The sequence below is a fragment of the Myotis nattereri genome (assembly GCF_964212035.1).
Source record: "Myotis nattereri genome assembly, chromosome: 18".
Classification (NCBI taxonomy): Eukaryota; Metazoa; Chordata; class Mammalia; order Chiroptera; family Vespertilionidae; genus Myotis; species Myotis nattereri.
This window is the reverse complement of record NC_138093.1, coordinates 4,645,957-4,667,753: the sequence shown is the minus strand read 5'-3', so window position 1 is coordinate 4,667,753 and position 21,797 is coordinate 4,645,957. Positions and strand designations below refer to the sequence as shown.

At 48.0% G+C, this 21,797-nt stretch overlaps 1 protein-coding gene across 2 annotated transcripts in view; it reads right to left on the bottom strand.

Moving 5' to 3' along the window:
• NTNG1 (netrin G1) overlaps window positions 1-21,797 on the bottom strand; it is a 221,697-nt gene that overhangs the window by 42,420 nt on the left and 157,480 nt on the right. Inside the window, exons 5-7 of one of the 2 annotated variants that reach the window (XM_081113012.1) lie at window positions 14,560-14,586; window positions 4,215-4,280; window positions 1,445-1,504 (exon numbers count right to left, since the gene is read on the bottom strand). In XM_081113012.1, the coding sequence (XP_080969138.1) occupies window positions 1,445-1,504; window positions 4,215-4,280; window positions 14,560-14,586 (153 nt within the window). The remainder of the gene's footprint in view (window positions 1-1,444; window positions 1,505-4,214; window positions 4,281-14,559; window positions 14,587-21,797) is intronic. The other variant, XM_081113011.1, reaches the window with a different exon arrangement.

Sequence of the window (21,797 nt, the reverse complement as noted above, 5' to 3'; positions counted from 1 at the left end):
CATGACTTCATACACCATCTACATGCTAACCTTCCCCAAACACTGTGAACCCCTGATTTTGCAGACCTCAATTTAACAGACTTTGGATTTAACAGACAACATTTCTGGTCTGTATGTATCCGCACCATTCAGATTCCCTAAGAGTCTGGCTATATCCGATACATTAGAGAGTTTAGAAAAACGATGGCCACCCGGGAAGATATAGCTGAGTTAGCGATTAGTTTAGCAGGCAGCTGACCGTGGGTCTACGCAGGTCCAATTCAGGTGCGTGGCCTCACGACTGCCCATGACACTGTGACATGCACACGTGTACACACACACACACACACACACACACACATGTGATAACCCAGCCTCCAGGCTGCTCGGCTCCTAAAGGAGTTAGATCCCCTGGGTTTCCAATCCATTTGGAAGCCCCTCAAAAGCTGCGTGAAAGTACATGGGCGCGGGGGGCGGGGGGCGTAAGGCGTGGCGTCAATCCTTCCGTGTCTGCTCTCCCCATGTTCTGACCAGCTTCCCCCTTTCTCCAGGGGCCTCGGGAGGACCGGCTGGGCGTTGATTAAACTCGGGAAGAGGGTTTGGCTACGTTCGCTAAGGAATGGGGAAGCTACTGTGGCCACTTTCACCACTTTCCCCAGGTGGGGCCGAACCAAACTGGATGTGGCTAATCCATCTATTCATGGGTAAGAGGCGTTCACTTCAGAAAAGAAACACATATGCCCAGCAGTCAAGGGTGGAAGACAAGACACACCTGTCACAGGGGACGTTTGAAGGAAAAAGGCGAACTAAGAATAGGGGTCTACGTTTCCTGGGAAAAATCTCCATTCTGTGACTGACAGACGCCACCTGGAACGGGCCATCCATGAGTGCCAGGGGAGACGCTGCTGGCTCCCACTTAAAGACTGTGGCCTGACTGTTCTTCTCGGGTCACGGCCATGGCTTATGCCCAGTGTCGGGCATCCCTCGTGTTGGTTCAAATTCATTCCAAGTAAGGTTTGGAAGCAGAAACCCCAAGGGGTGTCATTTGTTACAACATCCAGTGGGCACCGCATACAGCCCCTGCCCTTCTGTTCTCATGAAGAGCATCCTCAAAACTCACACCGCGTGGGTTTCCGTGTTTTCAGTGCGAATGGACAACAGTGTTCATACGCTCACGCTCATGCTACATGGGAACCTAAGCTGCTCTGCTTCTTAGTCACACACGGATCTTTCGGAAAACGAAGTTGCAGCGCTGTTGGTTTGCAGCAACTTTCTGAGTGAAGCTTTTCCCCCCTCCCTCTTACAGGTGACATTCCCAGGACGAGGGGGTGCATGGCTCGGTGTCAGGCCACATGCCTCACCAATAAGCTGATGGGTACACCCCACAGATATTCCCGATTCATACAGGACAAGGTTTCACAACACACAGCGCAGGGGACCACTGTATGAATCCCAGAACTCCTACCTCTCTTGTGGTTTGCAACTTGAACGGAAGGAACTGTTGACAAAGCTACTTTGGGAGCCACTGGACAGGTTCAAAAGAATGAACAGCACATTAGAAACCATCGCGCAACATTCCCACGGCTGCCACTTATCACCAACCCACGGGGGAGGAGCCCTACTAGTACATGGCGGCTACTCGTGCGTGTCCTTCCCGGGGGCCTGTTTCCTCACAGAGGGGAGTCTTATCTGTGGCCGAAGATGGCCTAGCCCTGTCCGAAATAAGTCTAGAGGCTTTCTTTTCAGGGGCAAGAGTAACTACCACTCCCATCAAGAATCCCGTTATGGCCCTGACCAGTTTGGCTCAGTGGATAGAGCATCAGCCTGTGGACTCAAGGGTCCCAGGTTTGATTCTGGTCAAGGGCATGTACCTTGGTTGCGGTCACATCCCCAGTAGGGAGTGTGCAAGAGGCAGCTGATCAATGTTTCTCTCTCATCAATGTTTCTAACTCTCTATCCCTCTCCCTTCCTCCCTGTAAAAAAAATCAATAAAATATATTAAAAAAAAAAAAAAGAATCCCGTTATGCAAAGATCAGTCTAGGATAGTGGTCGGCCAACTCATTAGTCAACAGAGCCAAATATCAATAGTACAATGATGGAAATTTCTTTTGAGAGCCAAATTTTTTAAACTCAAACTAGATAGGTAGGTACATTGTCATTAACCTAATTAGGGCATTCCTAAGGCTTAGGAAGAGCCACACTTAAGGGGCCAAAAAGCTGCATGTGGCTCTCGAGCCACAGTTTGCCGACTACGGGTCTAGGAGCAATATGGCTGCTGTGGGACTCCCCGGGGTCCCTCTCTTAAAACAGTAGTTTGCGTTGCTAAGTTAATCAGCTGTATCGTTGCCTCTGTTCACCATGTCATTCTCTCTGTGGGACCACAGGCTACCCAGACACTGGGCAGATGACCTCTATTGAACTGATAAGACATCACAGCCCTCTGTGACCACGGTCCCCCATTCAGTAGCACCTGGACCTGGCTCTCAGGGTCACCTTGAACCTGTCCGCCTTGCAAAAACGGAGCCTCCTTCCCAACATGGATTACTTTTGCCATGAGACCGGTCGCTAACGGCAGGCGTTTTGCTCTAGGTTTGCCCGCCGTTTCTTTTCCGATTATTCGTGGGGAGTTATTGCTGTGGAAACAGCCCCAGCAGCACAGAGCTGGATGCTCCCTGCGGATGTTGACAAGATAAATGGCGGCCGCCCAGAACTGGCCTCCGCCGGGAAGCGCACCTTTAGCTGAAATCTCACGTCCCAGCACTTTACTCCACGGGGCTGCTCCCAGATCCATTCACCTGAACTCATTACCCTCGTCCTAACGCGGGGCGGCCGGCACGAACCGGGGACACTGCTGGGAGCCTGGTGTCCCGTGACACACAGACACAGGGCGAAACAAGGACACGGCTGTCTCGGGGCCTGAACGATGCTGCTTCCGTCCACCTCCACACCAGGGCGGGGGGTGCAGTGTGAGAGCCTGTCCTGCCTCCTCTGTTGAGGCTGAAATTCAGTGGGCAGGGCCGCTAGCCTTCGCCCGAACCTCACAGAGCTCCTCTAACACGGGGGGATGGAGCGCAATTTCTCCCACGCCTGAACGCAGGAGATCCACTCGGGGCATTTGATTATAATTCTGTTTACTGGTGATGCGTGTAGCTAGGACGGTCTCCATTTCAGCACTCGGGTCAAGGTCGGGTGACGCAGCCCTCCCAGTGGACGCCCCCAAGCCTGCTAACATGCCGTTTTGTGTAGCAGCTATTTGGGGTCCTCCCTTCCCCCACGTCCCCCGGGTCTGTACTCATTCGAGTTTAAAAGGAGCACCTGCAGGGGACGAAGGAAGGGAAACCACAGCCGTGCCCTGTTCCCTTCTGAGAAGGGAGGAGGCACAGGAGTGCCACATCCTAGCAGGGTGAACTCCTCTTTGTGTCTAGGGAGAGCTACGGCCTCGACGTTAGTGCGAGAGGAACGTTCCGCTGCGTCTCAGGCATCTTGCGGCCCAGTTTTTAAAAGTTCTGTTTCCTCCCGTGTCATCGCGCCGCCGTCTGCCAGGCTCTCTTATGTATGTATTTACGTTTGATGTTGAAAGTCAGAACATAATGAGGGCCCTCGGGCAGACTGAACACGGGTGGCTCTCAGGCCGGCAGAAGTGGCTGTGGATTCACAGAAGATGGCAAGGGGGCGGGGGGAGGCCCAGCAGAGGCAATGCACCGTGATTGATGGGGGCGGGGGAGAGATGGAGAGAGAGAGAGAGGGAGATGGGGGAATCTAAATTTCTATAAGTCAATATAGAGCAACTGTAAGAGAAAGCTGGTCTCCTTAGGGGTGGCCATCCGGCCTTGACATGAATTGTCCCCGACCCTCGATACAACGGATGTAGCCGTTTCCTGAACAAAAGCAAAGGCAGGCAGTGGAGCGATGCCTGAGCCACTCACAAGCCTGTGGGCCTCATTGTTGGTGGCCTGGGCTGGGAGGGCCACGGCACCCTGGGCCGGTCCTGGGACGGCCTGCCGTCCCGTGTAGCACGGTGCCTACAGCTCCTACCCTATCGCATTCCCCCCACTCTCTCACTGGAGCATTTCTGGGACACTCTCCATATTAGAACAATTTTTCCAAGTACGATTCTTTCAAAGACATGGCACTTATGACAATGCTCATATTTAGTGCTAAAAATATTAGCATCTGGGTTTTTCCCCTCCACAGGAGGGACTGTTGTATCAGTAGGAATTGGACATGCTCCTACCTTGTTTGGGGTTAGAAACCTCAAGGGAAGAAATGTTCGGCCATATCCTATTAAACTTGGAAGGATCTGCACACGTCGAGGAGAGATCAGGGCACGTTATTGTCAGCTCTCATGTCATTGGGTCGAAACAGAAAGTCATACGGACAGACACACAAGCCACACATCTGCCCTTCCACTCGGCCGTGACGTGGTCCACAAAACACAACCCCACACCACATGAGGACAAGCCCTTGATGACTCCCCAAACAGTGAATGGACATTAAATAGAGAGCCCCTGCGCTGGCCCAGCTCTGGCCATTTGCTTTCGCCACAGAATCTTCTTATGCAAACAGGGGGACAGCAGCAATTCAGACCCTGTAGGAAGCTGGCGCCTGGAACCAGGAGATAACACGAAAGGAATCATTTCTCCCTTGAGGATCCCGGGCTCTGCAATTTATATTTACAGATACCAACTGGCTGCATTCGTCTTCCCTGAGAGATTCTTTGGGGTATGTTTTAAGTGTGAGCCATTATCTCTGCGAAGAAATGGATTGATTTCCTATTTTTACTTATGCAATTTCTCAGAGAAAGGAAGAGGGGTGCCCAGAAGTTGTGGCTGAAGGAGAAGGGTCCGAGGTGCCTCTGATCTTACTTAAGGTTTGAATGTTTGGGTGCGTCTACATATTTTCCCGATGTTTTTAAGCTCAAAATACGTTTCTGGAGTTATTAGTTCCAATCCAGAAGTAATGGTAAGCGTTGCTCATTTAAGAGTTGATGTAATTTCTCTCTTAGATTCACCAGTATAAAAAACAATGACCCAGGCCCAGCGGTGTGGCTCAGTGGTTGAGCGCTGACCTATGAACTAGGAGGTCACGGTTCAATTCCCGGTCAGGGCACATGCCTGGATTGTGGGGGTGCGCAGGAGGCAGCCGATCCATGATTCTCTCTCATCACTGATGCTTCTATTTCTCCCTCTCCCTCCCTCTTTGAAATCAATAACAATAAATTTTAAAAAAAACCACAAAAAAACCTAAACCCCCCAAAAACAATGACTCAGGATCAGGACTGGATGCTTTGAAAGGATGTTTGCTAAGGAGCCGAGGCCATTACTATCAGACCAGTCGTTTCATGAGTCAGAACTACCATCCGCTGAGCTCAGCTCCAACCCCTCCTGAGCCCACGGGAGGGCTCTCACCTCTGGCCTCGGGAATCGGGAATCAGTCAGTGCTCCTGGCTGCTCACTGCCACGTGAGAACTGCGTTTGCATATCGCTGGCTGACATCTCGTAGGTCTAGTTCTCATCCCTGTCATTTGATCGGATCTCTTTGAGGAAGGGCAGAGCCTGGCAGAAGGCCTCTGTAAATATCTAATAACCGAGTAATTGATAGCAAGTGCCTCGGCGACGGTAAACAGGTATCATCCGATTGTTTCCTCTGTAATTAGATGAGAGCAAGTAACGTTCTTGTAAGACATGGAACGTTCACTCTAATTTTGGTTTTTTAATATTTGGTAGAGAGCTGATATAGTGTTGCTGTGAGCATAGGCTATACACAAGAGCTAAGGAAATCTTAATGCGGGCATTGCTATAGCTGTCGGTCTTTATGAATGGGAAAAGCACGTAATAATTCTCCACATCTGTCTCCGAGCGTTACTAAGGAAACACTTGGTAACAGGCAGGCACAACATGCAGGCTGTTGACGGCATGCTGCTGTTCGCCTGAGCACTTTGGTGAGTGAAGAGCACGAGTCCACTTGGACTGGGATGATCACTTTGGAAAAATGAAAAATTTGCATTTCCAAGGAATTAGTATGATTTCTAGAAGTTGTTCAGAAAAAAATTCCAAACCATTGTTATGGCTCTAAATAAAAATTATTTGTATTCCTAGCATCAAATCAAGAACATTTTAGTTTGTTGACATGGTTCTTTTTCCTGTAGGGGAGGCAAAAACAAGTGAGATGTGCAGTTTCAGTGACTGGTTTGTCTTGTTTAATATACTCTTTTCTTCGTGTTTCATGATTTTCCCCTAGGATGCCAGGGTTCCATCTCTAGGGTCTTCCTGTATGTATAAAAATTAATGTAGGTCATTCTACTTTTGAATTGTTCGTTTCTAGCCTATATGGAATTGCCAAGATAGACAGTTACCATTTGACTCCTACCTAGAATATAATTTTCTTCTGTGTCATGTACTTAAGATCGTTTCTTGGGGGTGGGGAGTGCATAGCCCTTGTATTTCCTGGGAATTAGACATTTTTTTTCAAATAAGTTTTATTATGTGGGATGCCTAACCTTCCTGAATAATGAAAAGTCAAGATCATCAGCGCTCAGACAAAAATCCTAATCTAATCTATGCCTATGTCCACTGGGACCAATTTCTACGCTATGTTTTTCCTTAGGAGGAAAAATGTCCTAAAAAAGGATAATGGAAATTTGTGGCCCCTAAATCCCTATAGCATTTTACTGTCTGTGCATTCATGCTTTACTATTTGGCTGTCATGAGATTTTTAATTTATTATCTCATCCTAATCTTTAAAGATTTATTTTATTTTATAATTGCAATGAAAACAACTTAAAATTAGCCAGTTACTGTCTGGTTACTATTATTACTCTAAGATCCAAAAATATTCAATGAATATTACTAACGAATGTTTCATTCCCAGAAGTAAAAAAATTAGGCACTTCGGAGGCTATATTAATAGTATAATTGAGGCAAAGTCTATATTATCCTATGCCATTCCAATAAAAGTTCTTTGCATAACATGAAGCTTCTGAGAATTTTTACCTGTGGGCCACTTGGTTCGAGGAGTTAGAAATTACAAATAGGAAAAAATGGTAACACATCGATTTGCATCCCAGCTCTACCACCTGGACAAGTTCCTCACCTTCTCTGGGTCTAAGCTTTCTCACCTGTGGGAGGGGGATGATGATGCTACCTGCTGGTCCCAGTCAGGACTACAGAGTTAATATTTGCTTGTCACTGCAGTGAGCTTTCAGTAAATGTCAGCTCTTATTATTCTAATTGTGGGTGCCATTGTAATAGAAATCAGATAACTGTCGCCTAAACAGTTCCTGCTGAGTGGAAGTTGAGAAAATAATGGTGTGCCTCCTATTTTTTGCAACTTTAGCTGTTCCCAAAGCAAGTGGTTCTGATATGTTAAAAAAAGCTTACTGTAGGGAACAACCCAGTTCCAGGGCCAACATCGATGAAGATGAATACTATTCAGAGAGCAATAGAAATTATTTTTGGAATACTGCGAAAAAGAGTTGATATTTAACATTTAAAGATAAAATGTTAATTTTCGAGTTTCTTGTAAGTTTGGAAGCACATTGGTTTAGACTGTGCATCAACACGTATCCTGCCTGACTTACTTTCTCTTTTTCATTCACGAGCGAACTCAGGAAACTGTGATGTGACAGTTTGGCTGTGGCACTCGAAGTTCATTTCCATGAATCAGAAAAACGGAGATTCTGGTTCTAAGCATGGGGCTCTGGAAGGATTTGTTTTTTCTCCTCTGCACCCCCAGGAAAACTCTCTGTGCTGCAAGTTGGGAAGAACGATGTTAGAATTGCCAAACCTGACTGTCTATTGCTGAGTCCATAGTGTGTCAAGCTGACAGCAAGCGTGAAGCGGACAGCTAAGTAGGGTTGCTCTAGAATATTACCTTGTCTTCTATCATACAAGGCGTTCACTCAGCATGAACCGTAGGCAGCGTTCACCTCACTCTGTGGACACCCTTTAAATGCAGAGTAAATTGTGATCACGCTTTCCTATGTTTTTTTCTAGAACTGCCTACTCCATCGTTTTCCATGGTGAATGAGACGAGATGGCAACAACCCAATGTCAGGGTGCCATGGAAGGAGTCCTGGTTTAGAAACTGGACACTGAGCTGAGATGGGACACAGCTGACCTTTAGCCACAGTGGCCTCCTCTGTAAAATGATGTTGGAAAAATGCTCCTGAAGTTGCCTACAAACACTAACTTTTATGTGATGTTTGGGTTCTACGATGGGGGTGGGGGGGGGCGGGCACAGGGAGCCACCCTGGGCAGAAAAAGTCACCATGGAAAAGGGGCTGGTGAGCCCTCGTTCAATGTGCCACTTCGGGGAGCGTCTCGGGTGGAGGCAGAGTCCCAGGGCCCCTCGGGTAGGTAGTGACTGTGGCTGATCCTCAGGGGACCCCGAGACAGCATTATGGATGCCTAGACAGGAATCCACACAAAGCCCTAAAGCTTTCCGGCAGAAATCCCCAGGCCCTGGGGTAATCTTCCCATCTTCACTGCCTTCTGCCTGCTCTCAGAAACAAGCCTCGTTAAATCGGTGGGAGGATAGCGGTCAGGTGACAGCGGTGGGTCTGTCCTTGAGATGACACGCGATTTTATTTTGTTGTAAGCAACTGTCCTGATTCTTTTTAAAGGTTTTTACTGTTCCAGGCTATGGGCAAGCATGTTTTCTAATCTGCGTGGCTTATTTCATGAAATGTTCTGTGTTCTGCAATACATTTGACATCTACGCCTTCTCCCTCTTCCTCAGCATGCTGGGAAGTCGGTGCCAGAGGAACAGTCCCCGACCCCCTCTCCTCAGACGTGGTCCCTGTAACTTCTGTAACGAATATATGGCCTGGCCAGCGTGGCTCAGTGGTTGAGCGTCGACCTATGAGACAGGAGGTCAGGGTTCGATTCCCAGTCAGGATACATGCCCGGGTGCAGGCTCGATCCCCAGTAGGGGATGTGCAGGAGGCAGCCAATCCATGATTCCCTCTCATCATTGATTTTTTTTTTTTCTCTCTCTCTCTCTCCCTCTCCCTTACTCTCTGAAATCAATAAAAATATATTTTAGAAAAATATGGATTTCTGTGTTTTCCCAGGTCATTGAAGTTCCCTGCACAGAAATGGATCGTTCAGGGACCAAGAGGCCCCAGATGCAATGCCCGGGGTGGGAAGGGGTCTGTGTTAGAATCAATAAATCCAGATGTCCCTCTGACTTCTCTCTTTCCCTTGGTCTAAGGTTATGAGCTTGAGCTGTGGGAGCTAGATGGGCCTTCCTGGTCTTGTTACATGGGCGAGCCCCTCGCTCACTGAGCCTCACTTTCAACCCTCGGCAATGGAGTCCTGTAGACACGAGGGAACGTTCCCTCCTTCTGAGCAGCAGCTCCGTCTCATGCTTCCCAGGAAGTGGAGCTGCTCACTGGCCAGCTCGCCACTGGTACCCCAGGAGGTCAATGACACCCACACTCTGAGTGTGGGGTTCACAGCTCCATGTCGGAAGATGCATCCCAGGACCATTCAGAGATCTTGGCAAATCTTTGTTTGAGCTAGAAATTTCCGGGTTCCCCCACTCCATGGAGATAAGGTACAGATAGCAGCTCACACTTAAAAAGTGGCTCAGCATTCTAACATCACCTGGGACGAGATGAACGCCTGAAACAAAGTCAATTTGCTCAAGGTGGGCAATTGTAGTCAATAAAATTCACGAAGCCTCTTGGATTTTTTTTTTTTTTTTAAGGAAGGGGTACTTCCTCCTCCTTCATTGAAATAGTTGGTTTAGTCTTCAGGATTAAGGAAGCAGCTATGTCCTAATGTTCATTCAACTTTCGGGTAACCACCAAGGTTTCATGGACGCGAGATGCTAGTTACACAGATATGAAATGGATCTGAGATGAGGATACTGGGGACATGAGAGATCCGAGTCCCTCCGCTCTCCTCCTAGAACATCAGCAAACAGTTCCAAATGAATGCAGCTTTGTCGCAGAGCTACACTAGCCTGATCCTTCCCCCGCCTCGTTATATAAAACCTAATTAGTTAAAGGGCAATTCAAATGAAACTTTTATTGGAGGGATTTAGAAGTATTAAAGTGCAGGGAGAAAGCAAACACGGCAGCTCCCCGAGGAGCACGAACACGGTCGCTAATAACCTCGGGTGGGCACATGGCTGACCTTGTGATTCTCCTCACGACCCAGCTTTCCTCCGTAAATCGGTCGTGAACAGGAATATCTGGATGCTGCTTGGAGAACAACTTTGACAAGGTCTCCAGCTCGAATGTTTTCCAGCATGAAAACACGCCTGGGCTTTCCCAACAGGCTGCTGGACCCCTGCAGGTAACCCTGCCCTGGTTTCCTCGTCCTGCCAATTACATCAAATTAGAGGTGGACCTTTAACTCTGTGACGAAGGCCGTGCTCATGGTAAGAGCAAACAGGAAAACGGAATTATTTCCCTTATGTGAACGGTCGTCTCGAATTGAGCGAGTTGGAGAGGAAGGGATGGCCAAACACCTCCACCTGTGCATGGTCTAGGCCAGTGGTTCTCCACCTTGGCTGCACATTAGAATCACCTGGGAATCTTTTTGAAATCCTGATCTCTGGGCCTCATCCTCTGGAAATTGTTTCTTTGTTATGGGGTGGGGCCCCAGAAATCAGGATTTTAAAAAGATTCCCAGGTGATTCTAATGTGCAGCCAAGGTGGAGAACCACTGGTCTATGCTTTTCATGCCAATCATCTGGAAGTCATTTAAGGAAATCATGTTTACTTGGGTTCACAGAATGTTCCTCTCTCTTTTGTTCCTTTTCAAAGAAATATTTGGATTTATTAAAAAAAAATTCTAAGTTTTCTGAAATGGTGTTTTCGGACATGATCTTTCATTTCAACGAATGGCCTACCTTTAACCTCCAACTCATCCCTTTTTAAAGCGATAATCACCCACACAAACCTATCTGCACATTAGGCCAATGCTTGCGGTTCTAATTATGTTCTTTATAAGATACTGTTATAAAGACATAATTAGCGAATTTACTTGCTTTTCAGGATGAAGGATCAGATAATATACGTTAGGAGGTAACAATTAGCTTGCCACCTTAACAAAGACGCCCACACCAAACCAACTATTAATTTGGATCAACAGCATCAACAAATGTTCACTTGAATAAATCGTGAGTTTGCTTATAAGGGCATAAATACATGAAGAGAAAAAAGAAAAACCTGAATGAATTACTCCTACCCCAGCAGGTAGCCAGGGCTCCTAGGGATGACCTATTTCGGGATTCATTCATTGCTGACAACATCACCAGTGTTTTTTCAGCAGTGGCCAAAGCACACAGAAATGACTGAGTTTTCAGAAATCCAGGACCTTTGGGGATGAGTGGACAACCTACTTCCTTATAGAGAGACAACAGCAGGTACCAATGACCTTAATGGGAAATTTGTATCAAAAACTTCTAGCAGATGATCGGAAAGGGCGACCACCCTGTCCATGCATTTGAACCCAACTTAATACAGGTGTTGACAGTTCGAGATCCATACCGACATCTATCAGGGCTCCAAAATCTTTAGCCCTTGTAAGTATGCGAACTTACGGTTACATACGTTAATAATTTACGTCGATAATAGACATCATTCGTTTTCCTTGAGATGCACTTTGATGATGGGTCTCCTGAGTGCTACACCTGTTGTAAGGGCAGCTTTCTATATACACTCGGTGGGACTATGTTCATTGATTCCTTCTGTGGGATACAGGGAACAGCCCTGGCCACGGTTTGTACCTTAGAACCACCCTTCCTGGGCCCTCTGGAGCAGGCAGCGAGTCATCTACCATGAATTCCTGAGGAAAGGAACCGGGCAGAGTGCCTATGCGCCCACAAAGAAGGAACCGTGCGACTGGCATTAAAGCAGCCTAGAGATACAGTCATGTCTGATGGTTTTATCGCACATCTCTGGGCCTGAAGGCCAGGCAACAAGCAAGCTAGTCCTGCGTGATGGTGGGTGACCCCAGGAAGCTCTTACGTCCTGTTTTCTGGAAAAAAAATCTAAGGAAACACCCACCGCACTCCACGGAGAACAGCCAGAGGCCCACTGAAGGCAGGCACAGGCGACCACGCTATCTGCTAGAGGGCTTTGGTTAGGGATGCAGGAGCTAAATTTTCCTAATAAATAATAAAGCCGAACACATTTCCCCAAGGCACAACGCAGCATCCTTGCGGGCCACCAGTGATTTCAAAATACAAACAAAGCCCCGCAGAACTGGGGTTTCCCGACTGGGTGTGTAAAAGGCCAACATCTGCTGATGCTCGGAGATGAGGCATGAGGCGGAGGCGGCAGGATGAGATGTCCCGTGAGCAGTACGGTGAGAGACCCATGCAGCACGCCCGACACGCCCCACACACAAACACGCCCAGCCCCGAGAACCACTTTCCATCCGTCCATTTCTGAAACGCCAGGCAGGCCGATGGCCACAGCGGCCTCAGCCATCTGCCTCCGCTTGCTTCCCGGGGTTCCCTGTCTGCTCTCAAATGCACGTGCAAATGCGACCCGCGAGGCCTGAAAGGAGCAAGTTGTGGGGGTGTCTACAGTGCCTCTGAGCGCTGCAGGTCCTGCACATCTGAAGTGGCCCCCCTCCAGAAGGCGCCATGGGCAGTGCCAGCGACAGGGCAAGCCAAAGACTGGCTGCTACTATTCATAGACTTTATGGCAAAAGACATAAGCGAGGCTGGGAGATGAGTAGGAATTCCAAAGACATAAAGGACCTAGGAGTGTAATACAGGACAATTCTCTACCATCCATGGAGCCATTTCCTAGATATTTCAGTAAGTGGAGAATTAGGTAGAAGCTGAAAAGGGAAATTTGGCTAGAAATTGGAGAATATACTAGAACTCCGTGATTTGGTTTAATCAACCAAACCGTGGGGAAGCACATACGTTTCTGTTGCACTACAGGCCTATCATCCACCCCCCAGGCTCATCCATGCTACTGTACCTCAAGGCCTGCATCTGGGTCGTGTCCTGCTCATCTGCAAGCGGCAGCGCTGAGGCTGTCTCAGCAGCAAGGCTGTGGGGAGGAGGCCGCGGGGAGGAGGCCACGGCGTGGGTCATGGCTCCGGCGGGCCTCCACGTGGCTGAGAGCACGCCCGCTGTTTACGGAGCTGCCAATTATCTCGGCACCGGCCCGACCCCGGCCCCGGCCAGCCTTAACCAATCCGCATCCGGGTGGTCCCAGGCTGGGTAAACTGGTTGCTTTGTGAGTGGGAACACCTGACTGGCACTTACAAGGCTCGGGAAGCGTTTTACCTAAATGATCGGAGACTGGGGCTGGTCTCACTTTAGCTGTCACCCTGCGATCACCCCGCACCGCCCGAGGCCAGGGAGGGGGAGACCACTGAGAATTCCTCTCCTGCTCCCAGTGTGGAGCCTCGCCTTCCTCACGGCTTGCTTTCCCTTTCGTTACTCAGCAGCCAGAGGTTGGAGCCACCAGAAAGGGTGCGATGTGTAAAAATGGGTGCAATTCTGCAAAGTTCTGGGGCCTTCTCAGCTTTTCAGGCTCTTGTCAGGGGTCCTTGGTTTTGTACAACGAGGAAGCTCCAGGCCATTCTCCCGGGACAGCTGGGAAGGGCTCTTTGCAGGGGCACCAGGCCTGACTTCCCCAGAGGGTCGAAGGGCATTTTCCTTTCCATTACTAATATTTCCACAAAAAGATTTCCTGCGGAAATTCCTAGTAGCCTGACTCCTCCATGCTGCATGTATATATATATATTTTAATCCCTCTTCCCTAGCAAACTTAAAACTAAGTGATCAGGAAAACCTGGCTCTCGGTATTTTAGGAGGGACAGACAGACCGATTTGTTTGCCCCTCCATTTCTCCAGAAAGACGGATCAGGATCAGAAACCTGCTCCTTTCAGGCCTTCACCACGACTGACTGATGCTGCTGGGATAACACAATCCCCTCCCCCGGCTTCGTGGGATTCTCCCTGGATTCTAAGGAACACGCAAGCGTTCACTGGCGTCTGTTCTCTGATTTTCTAAGTGACGGTGGAAACCGTACCCCGTCCAGGGGAGAGCGTTCAACTGGGTTGTTGGTTACTAAGTTTGGGTAAATAGGACTGCTCCTCTTTTCGCTCAATGAGCTAGCAGTGGTCGGCAAACTGCGGCTCGCGAGCCACATGCGGCTCTTTGGCCCCTTGAGTGTGGCTCTTCCTAAGCCTTAGGCGTGCCCTAATGAAGTTAATAACAAGGTACCTACCTATATCGTTTAAGTTGAAAAAATTTGGCTCTCAAAAGAAATTTCAATCGTTGTACTGTTGATATTTGGCTCTGTTGACTAATGAGTTTGCCGACCACTAAGGGGACTTAAGTAATGGCACCTCTGTGAAGCGGGCCCTCATTGATCAAAATGAAGGACAGCTGGGCTGTGCCTGATCCACAGGCTCTACCAGGTAACCATTTCACCCGTGATCGCATCCCATCTGGGCCGAGAACAAACCCAACAATTCACTCTACCGAGAAAATACTCGTGTCAGAAATGGAGGCGGGGAAAGTGGATCTGAGGAGCGGAACAACAAAGCGAAGCGAGCCTGGACTGCTTGGTGATTTTTTTTTTTTTACTTACTACCAATGCTGGAAATACTGGGGATGCCTAGGGAAAAAGAAAAAAGAGAAAGAAACGCTGTTAGACATGTATTAGTGCACGGCGTCGTGAACTCAATATAAAAATCTCAGAAACATAACGCGATGACATTCTGATCACGAGGACGTCGGCACAGAGAAAGCAGCGTATCTAGCCCTCCGCAGAAGCCATGTTGCTTTCGTGGTAGAACTCCAGAACTCATCCCCGTTAGGAAGTCAAGGCTCGACTTGCACAGCTGGCTCAAGGCAGTTTCATATCAACCCTGTTGTGTTTGCCTGTAACAGTGGTTCTCAACCTTGGCTGCACATTAGAAGCACCTGGGAATCTTTTTAAAATCCTGATTTCTGGGCCTCATCCTCCGGAAATTCTGTTTCTTTGTTACTAATGTTGTGGCCTCACCCCATAACAAAAAAACAACAACAGAATTTCCGGAGGATGAGGCCCAGAAATCAGGATTTTAAAAAGATTCCCAGGTGATTCTAATGTGCAGCCAAAGTTGAGAACCACTGGCCTATAAGGTGAACGGACATTTGTATGTGGTTCAAAACATATTCAAAACTAGGCTTCTGTTCTGGGCACAGAGGACTAAACAGACACAGCAGGAGCCTCTGCAAATAGACCCACATCATGGAATAGGTCTCTTTCTATGTGTCATGAGAAGTACGTGTTAGTGGGTGCAAGTCATTTGGCCTGTTATTTGATTGTCACATAACCATCATTTCTTGTTCTTCTTTCACTCATCAGATATGTGGATTAAACTCCATAATAGAAACTTAATTCGAGAATACACTAGATTGTTCCCATTGACCATGGACTTCATAGATTTTTCCAAGTTGTGCGAAGGTGGTGGAACCATTTCAGAACGCACTGAACTTGGAATAACCATGGGCATGGATGTAGTGTGCATCCAGATGAGAACTCCTGGCCAATGCTCTAGACCAGGGGTGGGCAAACTTTTTGACTCGAGGGCCACAATGGGTTCTTAAACTGGACCGGAGGGCTGGAACAAAAGCATGGATGGAGTGTTTGTGTGAACTAATATAAATTCAAAGTAAACATCATTACATAAAAGGGTACGGTCTTTTTTTTCAATAGTTTTATTCATTTCAAACGGGCCCTAGACAGTTTGGCTCAGTGGATAGAGCGTCAGCCTGCAGACTTAAAGGTCCTGAGTTCGACTCTGGTCAAGGGCACATGCCCCGGTTGCGGGCTTGATCCCCAGTGGGGGTGGTGCAGGAGGCAGCTGATCCATGATTCTCTCTCATCATTGATGTTTCTATCTCTCCCTCTCCCTTCCTCTCTGAAATCAATACAAATATATTAAGAAGAAAAAAAAAAGAAGACTCCTGGCCAAGAGGAGAGGCACCAGCTGTCCGGGTTGGGAGCCTTGCTCTTGCACTTGCTGCCTGTGTGACCTTGGGGTAAGTTGCTTAGGCTCCAGGAGGCTCGGTTTCCTGCCTCATCGTGTTTGCAAAGATGACAGAAATTGTCATATGCAGAGCACTCAAAACATGGCTTGGCAGGTAGTACGTGCTAGCTCCATCCTTGCTATGATGACGATTATTGATGCAGTTGGTTCATCAAACAAGCAACCCCATGATAGATATCGCCAATTAACAGTCAGAGATTCATATCTTCTCCACTAAATTCGGGTTGAGAGCATGAGATGGAAGTCAGATTGCACTGAGGGACAGCCCTGCTCTGCCCCCGATGAGCTGGGTGGCTGCGGGCAAGCTCCCCAGCTCTACCCGTTTCCTCACTGGAGAGGGGCTAATGATGTCTACGGCAAAGGGCTGCTGTGCGCGTTGAATGGGATAATCCATAAAAGTGTCTGACACACGGTACATAGTCCATACAAGGCAGCTGTTAATGAGCTGTTCGGACGTGCTGGTTACATCGTGAAATGTACGAGCAGGTGGTAATTGTAGGAATCATTAAACTTCTATTTTAGTATTTATTTTTTTGAACGACTGCCCTCTGCTTATTTTAATTGATCCCTGTAGATTCCTAGCTTTGTTTTCTTTAAAACCAAGAGCTGTTTTCTTATTTCTTCAAAGGGAGGGGCGAAGGAGAAATAAAAGCTTGCCATTCCTTGTGAACACCTTGGAAGGAATGAGATCCTACGTTCCATTATTAGATACATTAAAATTCTCTAGATTTCATTTATCTTTATTTTTAAAATATATTTTTATTGATTTCAGAGAGGAAGGGAGAGAGAAAGATAGAAACATCCATGATGAGAGAGAACCATTGATCGGCTGCCTCCTGCACGCCCCACACTGGGGATTGAGCCTACAATCCGGGCCTGTGCCCTGACCAGGAATTGAACCATGACCTGGTTCATAGGTCCACAGTCAACTACTGATGCATGCTGGCTGGGCCAGAATCTTTCAATTTTAAATGAACAGAGTTTATGGGGCTTCAGCTCAATTACTGATCACTGATCAACCCAAACCGGAGACCTCAATTTCCATCTCCATGTTTCAGCACTGTCCGTGCAGCAGCTCAAGCTGCACACGCTCTCTGCAGAGGGGAGCTGAACTCCTGACCCCACGCTCTGTAAGCTGCCTTGCCACAAGCGACAGTGACTTGGTACTGAAATTTTCTTTCCTTTGCAAATCCCCTGTTGAGTGAGGAATGATGGCCGCATCATCATTTTAGTATCAATGGCGGGAGGCTCCAAATTTCCCCATGATTGTGATTGAAAGCCCTGCTCCACTGGGGGAGGCTGCTTGCCTTTTGTAATCCGTCAGAGAGAATGGAAGTTGGGCTGCAGGAAGAGACGTCTCATGCGCTTGCAAACTCACAGGGAGCTAGAGGGCCATGCATAATGCAAAGCGAAGTTCTCAGTTCTCAGGCCCCCCGCCATGGAGAGCCAATCCCCAAGACTGATGAAACCCTTGCTGCAGTAAAGCACCTCAGACTCATGCAAAACTGTCTCTGTTCCTTCGGGGAGCCCCGCACAGAGAGCCGTGTTCGCTGCAGCGACAAACCCCCTAAGCCAGGCTATCATGCGATCCTGTTTTCCATCAGCTGACATTTGGATGCTTAAAATTCAGGCTCTTCCTCACGCTGCGGCTGGCCTTTTTGTGAGATGTCACCAGGTGAGCGCGTCCTCCTCCATTGCTGTCAAATGGGAATTGCTTCGAAAAGATTTTTTTCGACTGCTGGTTGGAAAAGAGCTTTTTGAAGTTAAGAACAACTGACTGCCAAGGGATGTCTACTGGTGTAGTTTCAAATGTTCTTCTTTCCCTCATGTTTCTTATTTAATGTCCAAACACCTGGGTTTTGGTTCCCCACAGACAACTGGTGAAGAACTTAATAAACCCATTGCATCTATTAAAAGAGCTTCGAGCAAGTCACGAGGAATCTTTTAAATATTGAAGGAACTGAGATAGGAATACAGTTCATTTCTTGAAAGTGGGCTTCTTCGGGGTGGGGGATGAGTCAATGAGTGAGATCCTATCTCACACCAGTGACAGCGCCCCTAAGCCACGGGACAGATGGTTTCAAAAAGGCCCATCGAATAAGCGACCAGACTGCGGCCACCAGGAGCTCTACCTGCAAAAGCCCCGCCAATGAAGACGCGGGTGATGAGTAAGAACACGGGTGTGTTCTGTTGCCATTACTTCCGACGCCCTCCCAGCCCTGGTCCCTGGTCCAAAGGGCTGTACAGAGCCGTCTTCCAGGAACGTGAAGGTGAAGGAAAGACCGCCTTTACAGCATTGCGCTGTGGCATCATCGTACAGGGGATCCAATCCGAGATGGCTAAAGCCACCTTATGCCAACAGAAGGGCTCCGGGGCCTGAGTGTACATGACAAACAACAGAGGTGGCCTTAGCGGATTGATTGACATGTGTGAAGAATAGTCGGAAGAGGGGTGCCCTGCACGTGGTGGCAGGGTGGCCTAGCAGTGTCTCAGGAAGAGGGATGGGGAACCTCCCACCTTGACCTCTGTGCCGCTGATGCTGGGGAGGCTGGCCTGTGGTCAGAGGCATGTGTCAGGGTGTTTCCACCCGATGTTATTAGCATTCAAGTCATTTACATTTCGTGACCCCGTGCTTGGCAAGCAGCCTTCTGATGATTATCTGGCTCCGCAAGGAGACCGACTCACAGGGGAGAGACTACACTGGTCCTAAGGTCTGGGGCAGTCCGGACTCCGGCACAGTCCTTCCACACTGTGGGGGAGCAACTGACATGTGGACACACTTTATCTCCCCCATAGAGCTGTCGCCAAAGGGAGACACTGCTGACCGGACTGGGATGGGTCCTGGTGTGGGATCTCGGTGAAATTCAAATGACAACAGCAGCGGAGTGTATTGCGCGCTGACTGTGCTCCTGCCACTCTTCCAGATGCCTCACATGCACGAATTTGTTTCACTTTTATGACAACCCAATGAGGTCAACACTCAGGTGTATTTCGTGGAAATGATATCTAAATGAACTGTATCTAAAGTTTTTGGGAAAAACTCACACATGAAGAGCTTGCCCACGATCATGTCAGTAAGTTGGGAAAGAGACTGGGATTTGGATTGAGTGGTGCTACCTGCTGTTCAGCTGTGGGCGTTGCTGCCATGAAAGTTGGCACGCTGCATGACCCCTCAAAATGCTAAAGCTTTTGAATTCCAGGGCCTATCTGGCCTCATGAGCTTCCGATAAGAGACTGCAGGCTGGTGGTTGCGTGGATAGTTTGGCATTTGGGGCTTTCTAGATCGGGCCCACGGGCTGGTTCACGCACCCAAGGCTCTGCAAGGAAGGTCCTCTCCTATTGGGCCGACAGGCTCCGCATCTGGAAGGCTGGTGGTCCGGTCGCCGAGGCCAGGAATGCCACTTGGGGAGGCCTGTGAAAACCAGCCAGGCGGTGTGTCACCTCCAGGTGACTGGAGGGGCCATGAGCAGCCAGGGAAACAAAGTGAGCCTTTCTCCTACCGTGTTCCCTTCACGTTCTCAGGGGGGCTCTTCCTTAGGAGACTGCGTCCCCTGGGCCCCTTGTGTTGGAGCCGATGAGCAGCGAAGGCCACTTTCCAGGAGACACAGGAACGTCAACAGGAGGTCAATGTACCCACAAGGGCACGATAGGGTTCTTTCGGTTCACTTATTCGTTCACCTGATAATTAATTCCATAAACACTTATAGGAAATAGATGGCCCCATTCTTAAATGGCTAGCATTTTAGCTCCCGAAGTCAAACAGAGCTGAGTTTAAATCTTGCTCTGTCATGCATTTGCTGTGGGACCTTGAGGCACCTAACTAACCTCTCTGTGCTTGTGTCTCCTTATTTGTAAAATGGGGGGTGGGGTGGGGCAGGGAGGACTGAATGCAAGAAAGCACACAAAGCACTTCCCAAAGTCTAAAAGCCTCTGGCGAGCTTAATCAAGAGTAACTGTCATTATTATTAGAATTTCGGTGATAGATAATCAATTGTAAGTGTCCATACATTGCCAAGACTCCAGAGAGGAAAGAGCAGTTGATGTGGGATGGGAGAGCCTGGTAGGCCATGCAGAGGAGCTGACATTGAAGAGCGGTCTTGAAAATGAGCAGAATTTCCATTGAGAGCAAAGAGAAGGATGACTTCGGTATCCAGGGTGTTGACTTTGAGATTTGCACAGCTGGAAAAATTGTCTGGATTCATTAGAAAAATTCAGGCTGTAACTGGTAGATTACTGTTGAACCAATAATACTAAGAACTAAAACCCAGGTATGGATCGGAATATCAAGAAAGCAAAAAACGCCTGTAGATCGAGAAGAGGCGGGGGGTGGGGTCAGAAAATGTAAAGCAAGGGCAGAAGGGGGTTCTTTGAAGGCAAAGAAACAACAAGTAGAGATCCAGGGAGAGAAGCAGGAGAGAGCGGGAGAGAAGCAGAGACCAGAGGAAGCCACTGAGGTCCCCTGAGAAGCAAGATGGGGTCAAGTCCTGGCTGGGTTCTGACCCTGACTCGCTATGTAAACCTCCAAGGTTCCTTCCCCTCCACCGTCATCCACTTCCACGTCTACAGCATGAGAACAGTAGCATCTTCCTATAAGGCTGCTGTGAGTTAGGAATGAGCTAACGCACTTAGAACACTTTGGAAATTGTCTGGATGATGACACATATGTGTTAACCTGGGAAAATATAAACCGGTCAATGCAAATGTAATACCAGAGAAAAGAAGGGAACCACCGCCAATTACTTTCCCTCACTCCGAGGGGCCCTGGCTAGTGTACAACAACTCAAGTTGGATTTCTGAGCAAACAAATAATGTCAGTGTCAGACCAATTTAATTTTCTTTCTTGGGAGAATATCAGACCGTGTAGGTAGAGGGAAAGGGGAAGATTGAATACAGCTCAACTAGCTGGGCTTGCTGTCTGCCTCCATGACATTTCTATCTGCAGCCTGAAGAAACAGATTAGAATAGCCTGTCCCCCAAAGAGTAGTTTAGAAATAGAAAGTTATTAGTGTCCCATGAACAAGGAATCTGGGAGACAGTAGATTAAATTGGCTACTTGACTACAGGATTCTCCAATTTTTTAAATAAGGTGATGTGAATAGCTAAGAGTTAGGATAAGGTGATGTGAATAGCTAAGAGTTAGGATAGTGGACAGCATTTTTCAAAATTTCTTGGCCATTAAATACTTTTTAAAAAATATATTTTATTGATATTTTTACAGAGAAGAAGGGAGAGGGACAGAGAGTTAGAAACATCAATGAGAGAGAAACATCTATCAGCTGCCTCCTGCACACCCACTACTGGGGATGTGCCTGCAACCAAGGTACATGCCCTTGACCGGAATCGAACCTGGGACCCTTCAGTCCACAAGCCGACGCTCTATCCACTGAGCCAAACCGGTTAGGGCAAATTCTTTTAAGGGTCATAGAACACAGTATGGAAAGCCGTTTGGTAATATTATATTACTAGAGGCCAGATGCACGAAATTCATATAAGGGGCTTGGCCCTGTAGCCCTGGCTTCGTCCGGAAGGTTGTCGGGAAGTTTGGTCTAATTAGCATATTATGCTTTTATTATTATAGATCTTTCCTAGAGTGATAGTTTCTAAGGTTGATTATTACGTTTGCAGCATCTCTATGTAGAAAAATATTGTGTGTTATTCTACGGGGATTAGAATTGAAAGAGGTGCTACTTAATTCTTTTATTCATGAGCTGGTCAGTGAGCCTCAAGAGAATCTGGACGGAGTTGCTGTGGAGTCAGAAGCTAGAAGAAGTAACATTCAAAACAGAATTCC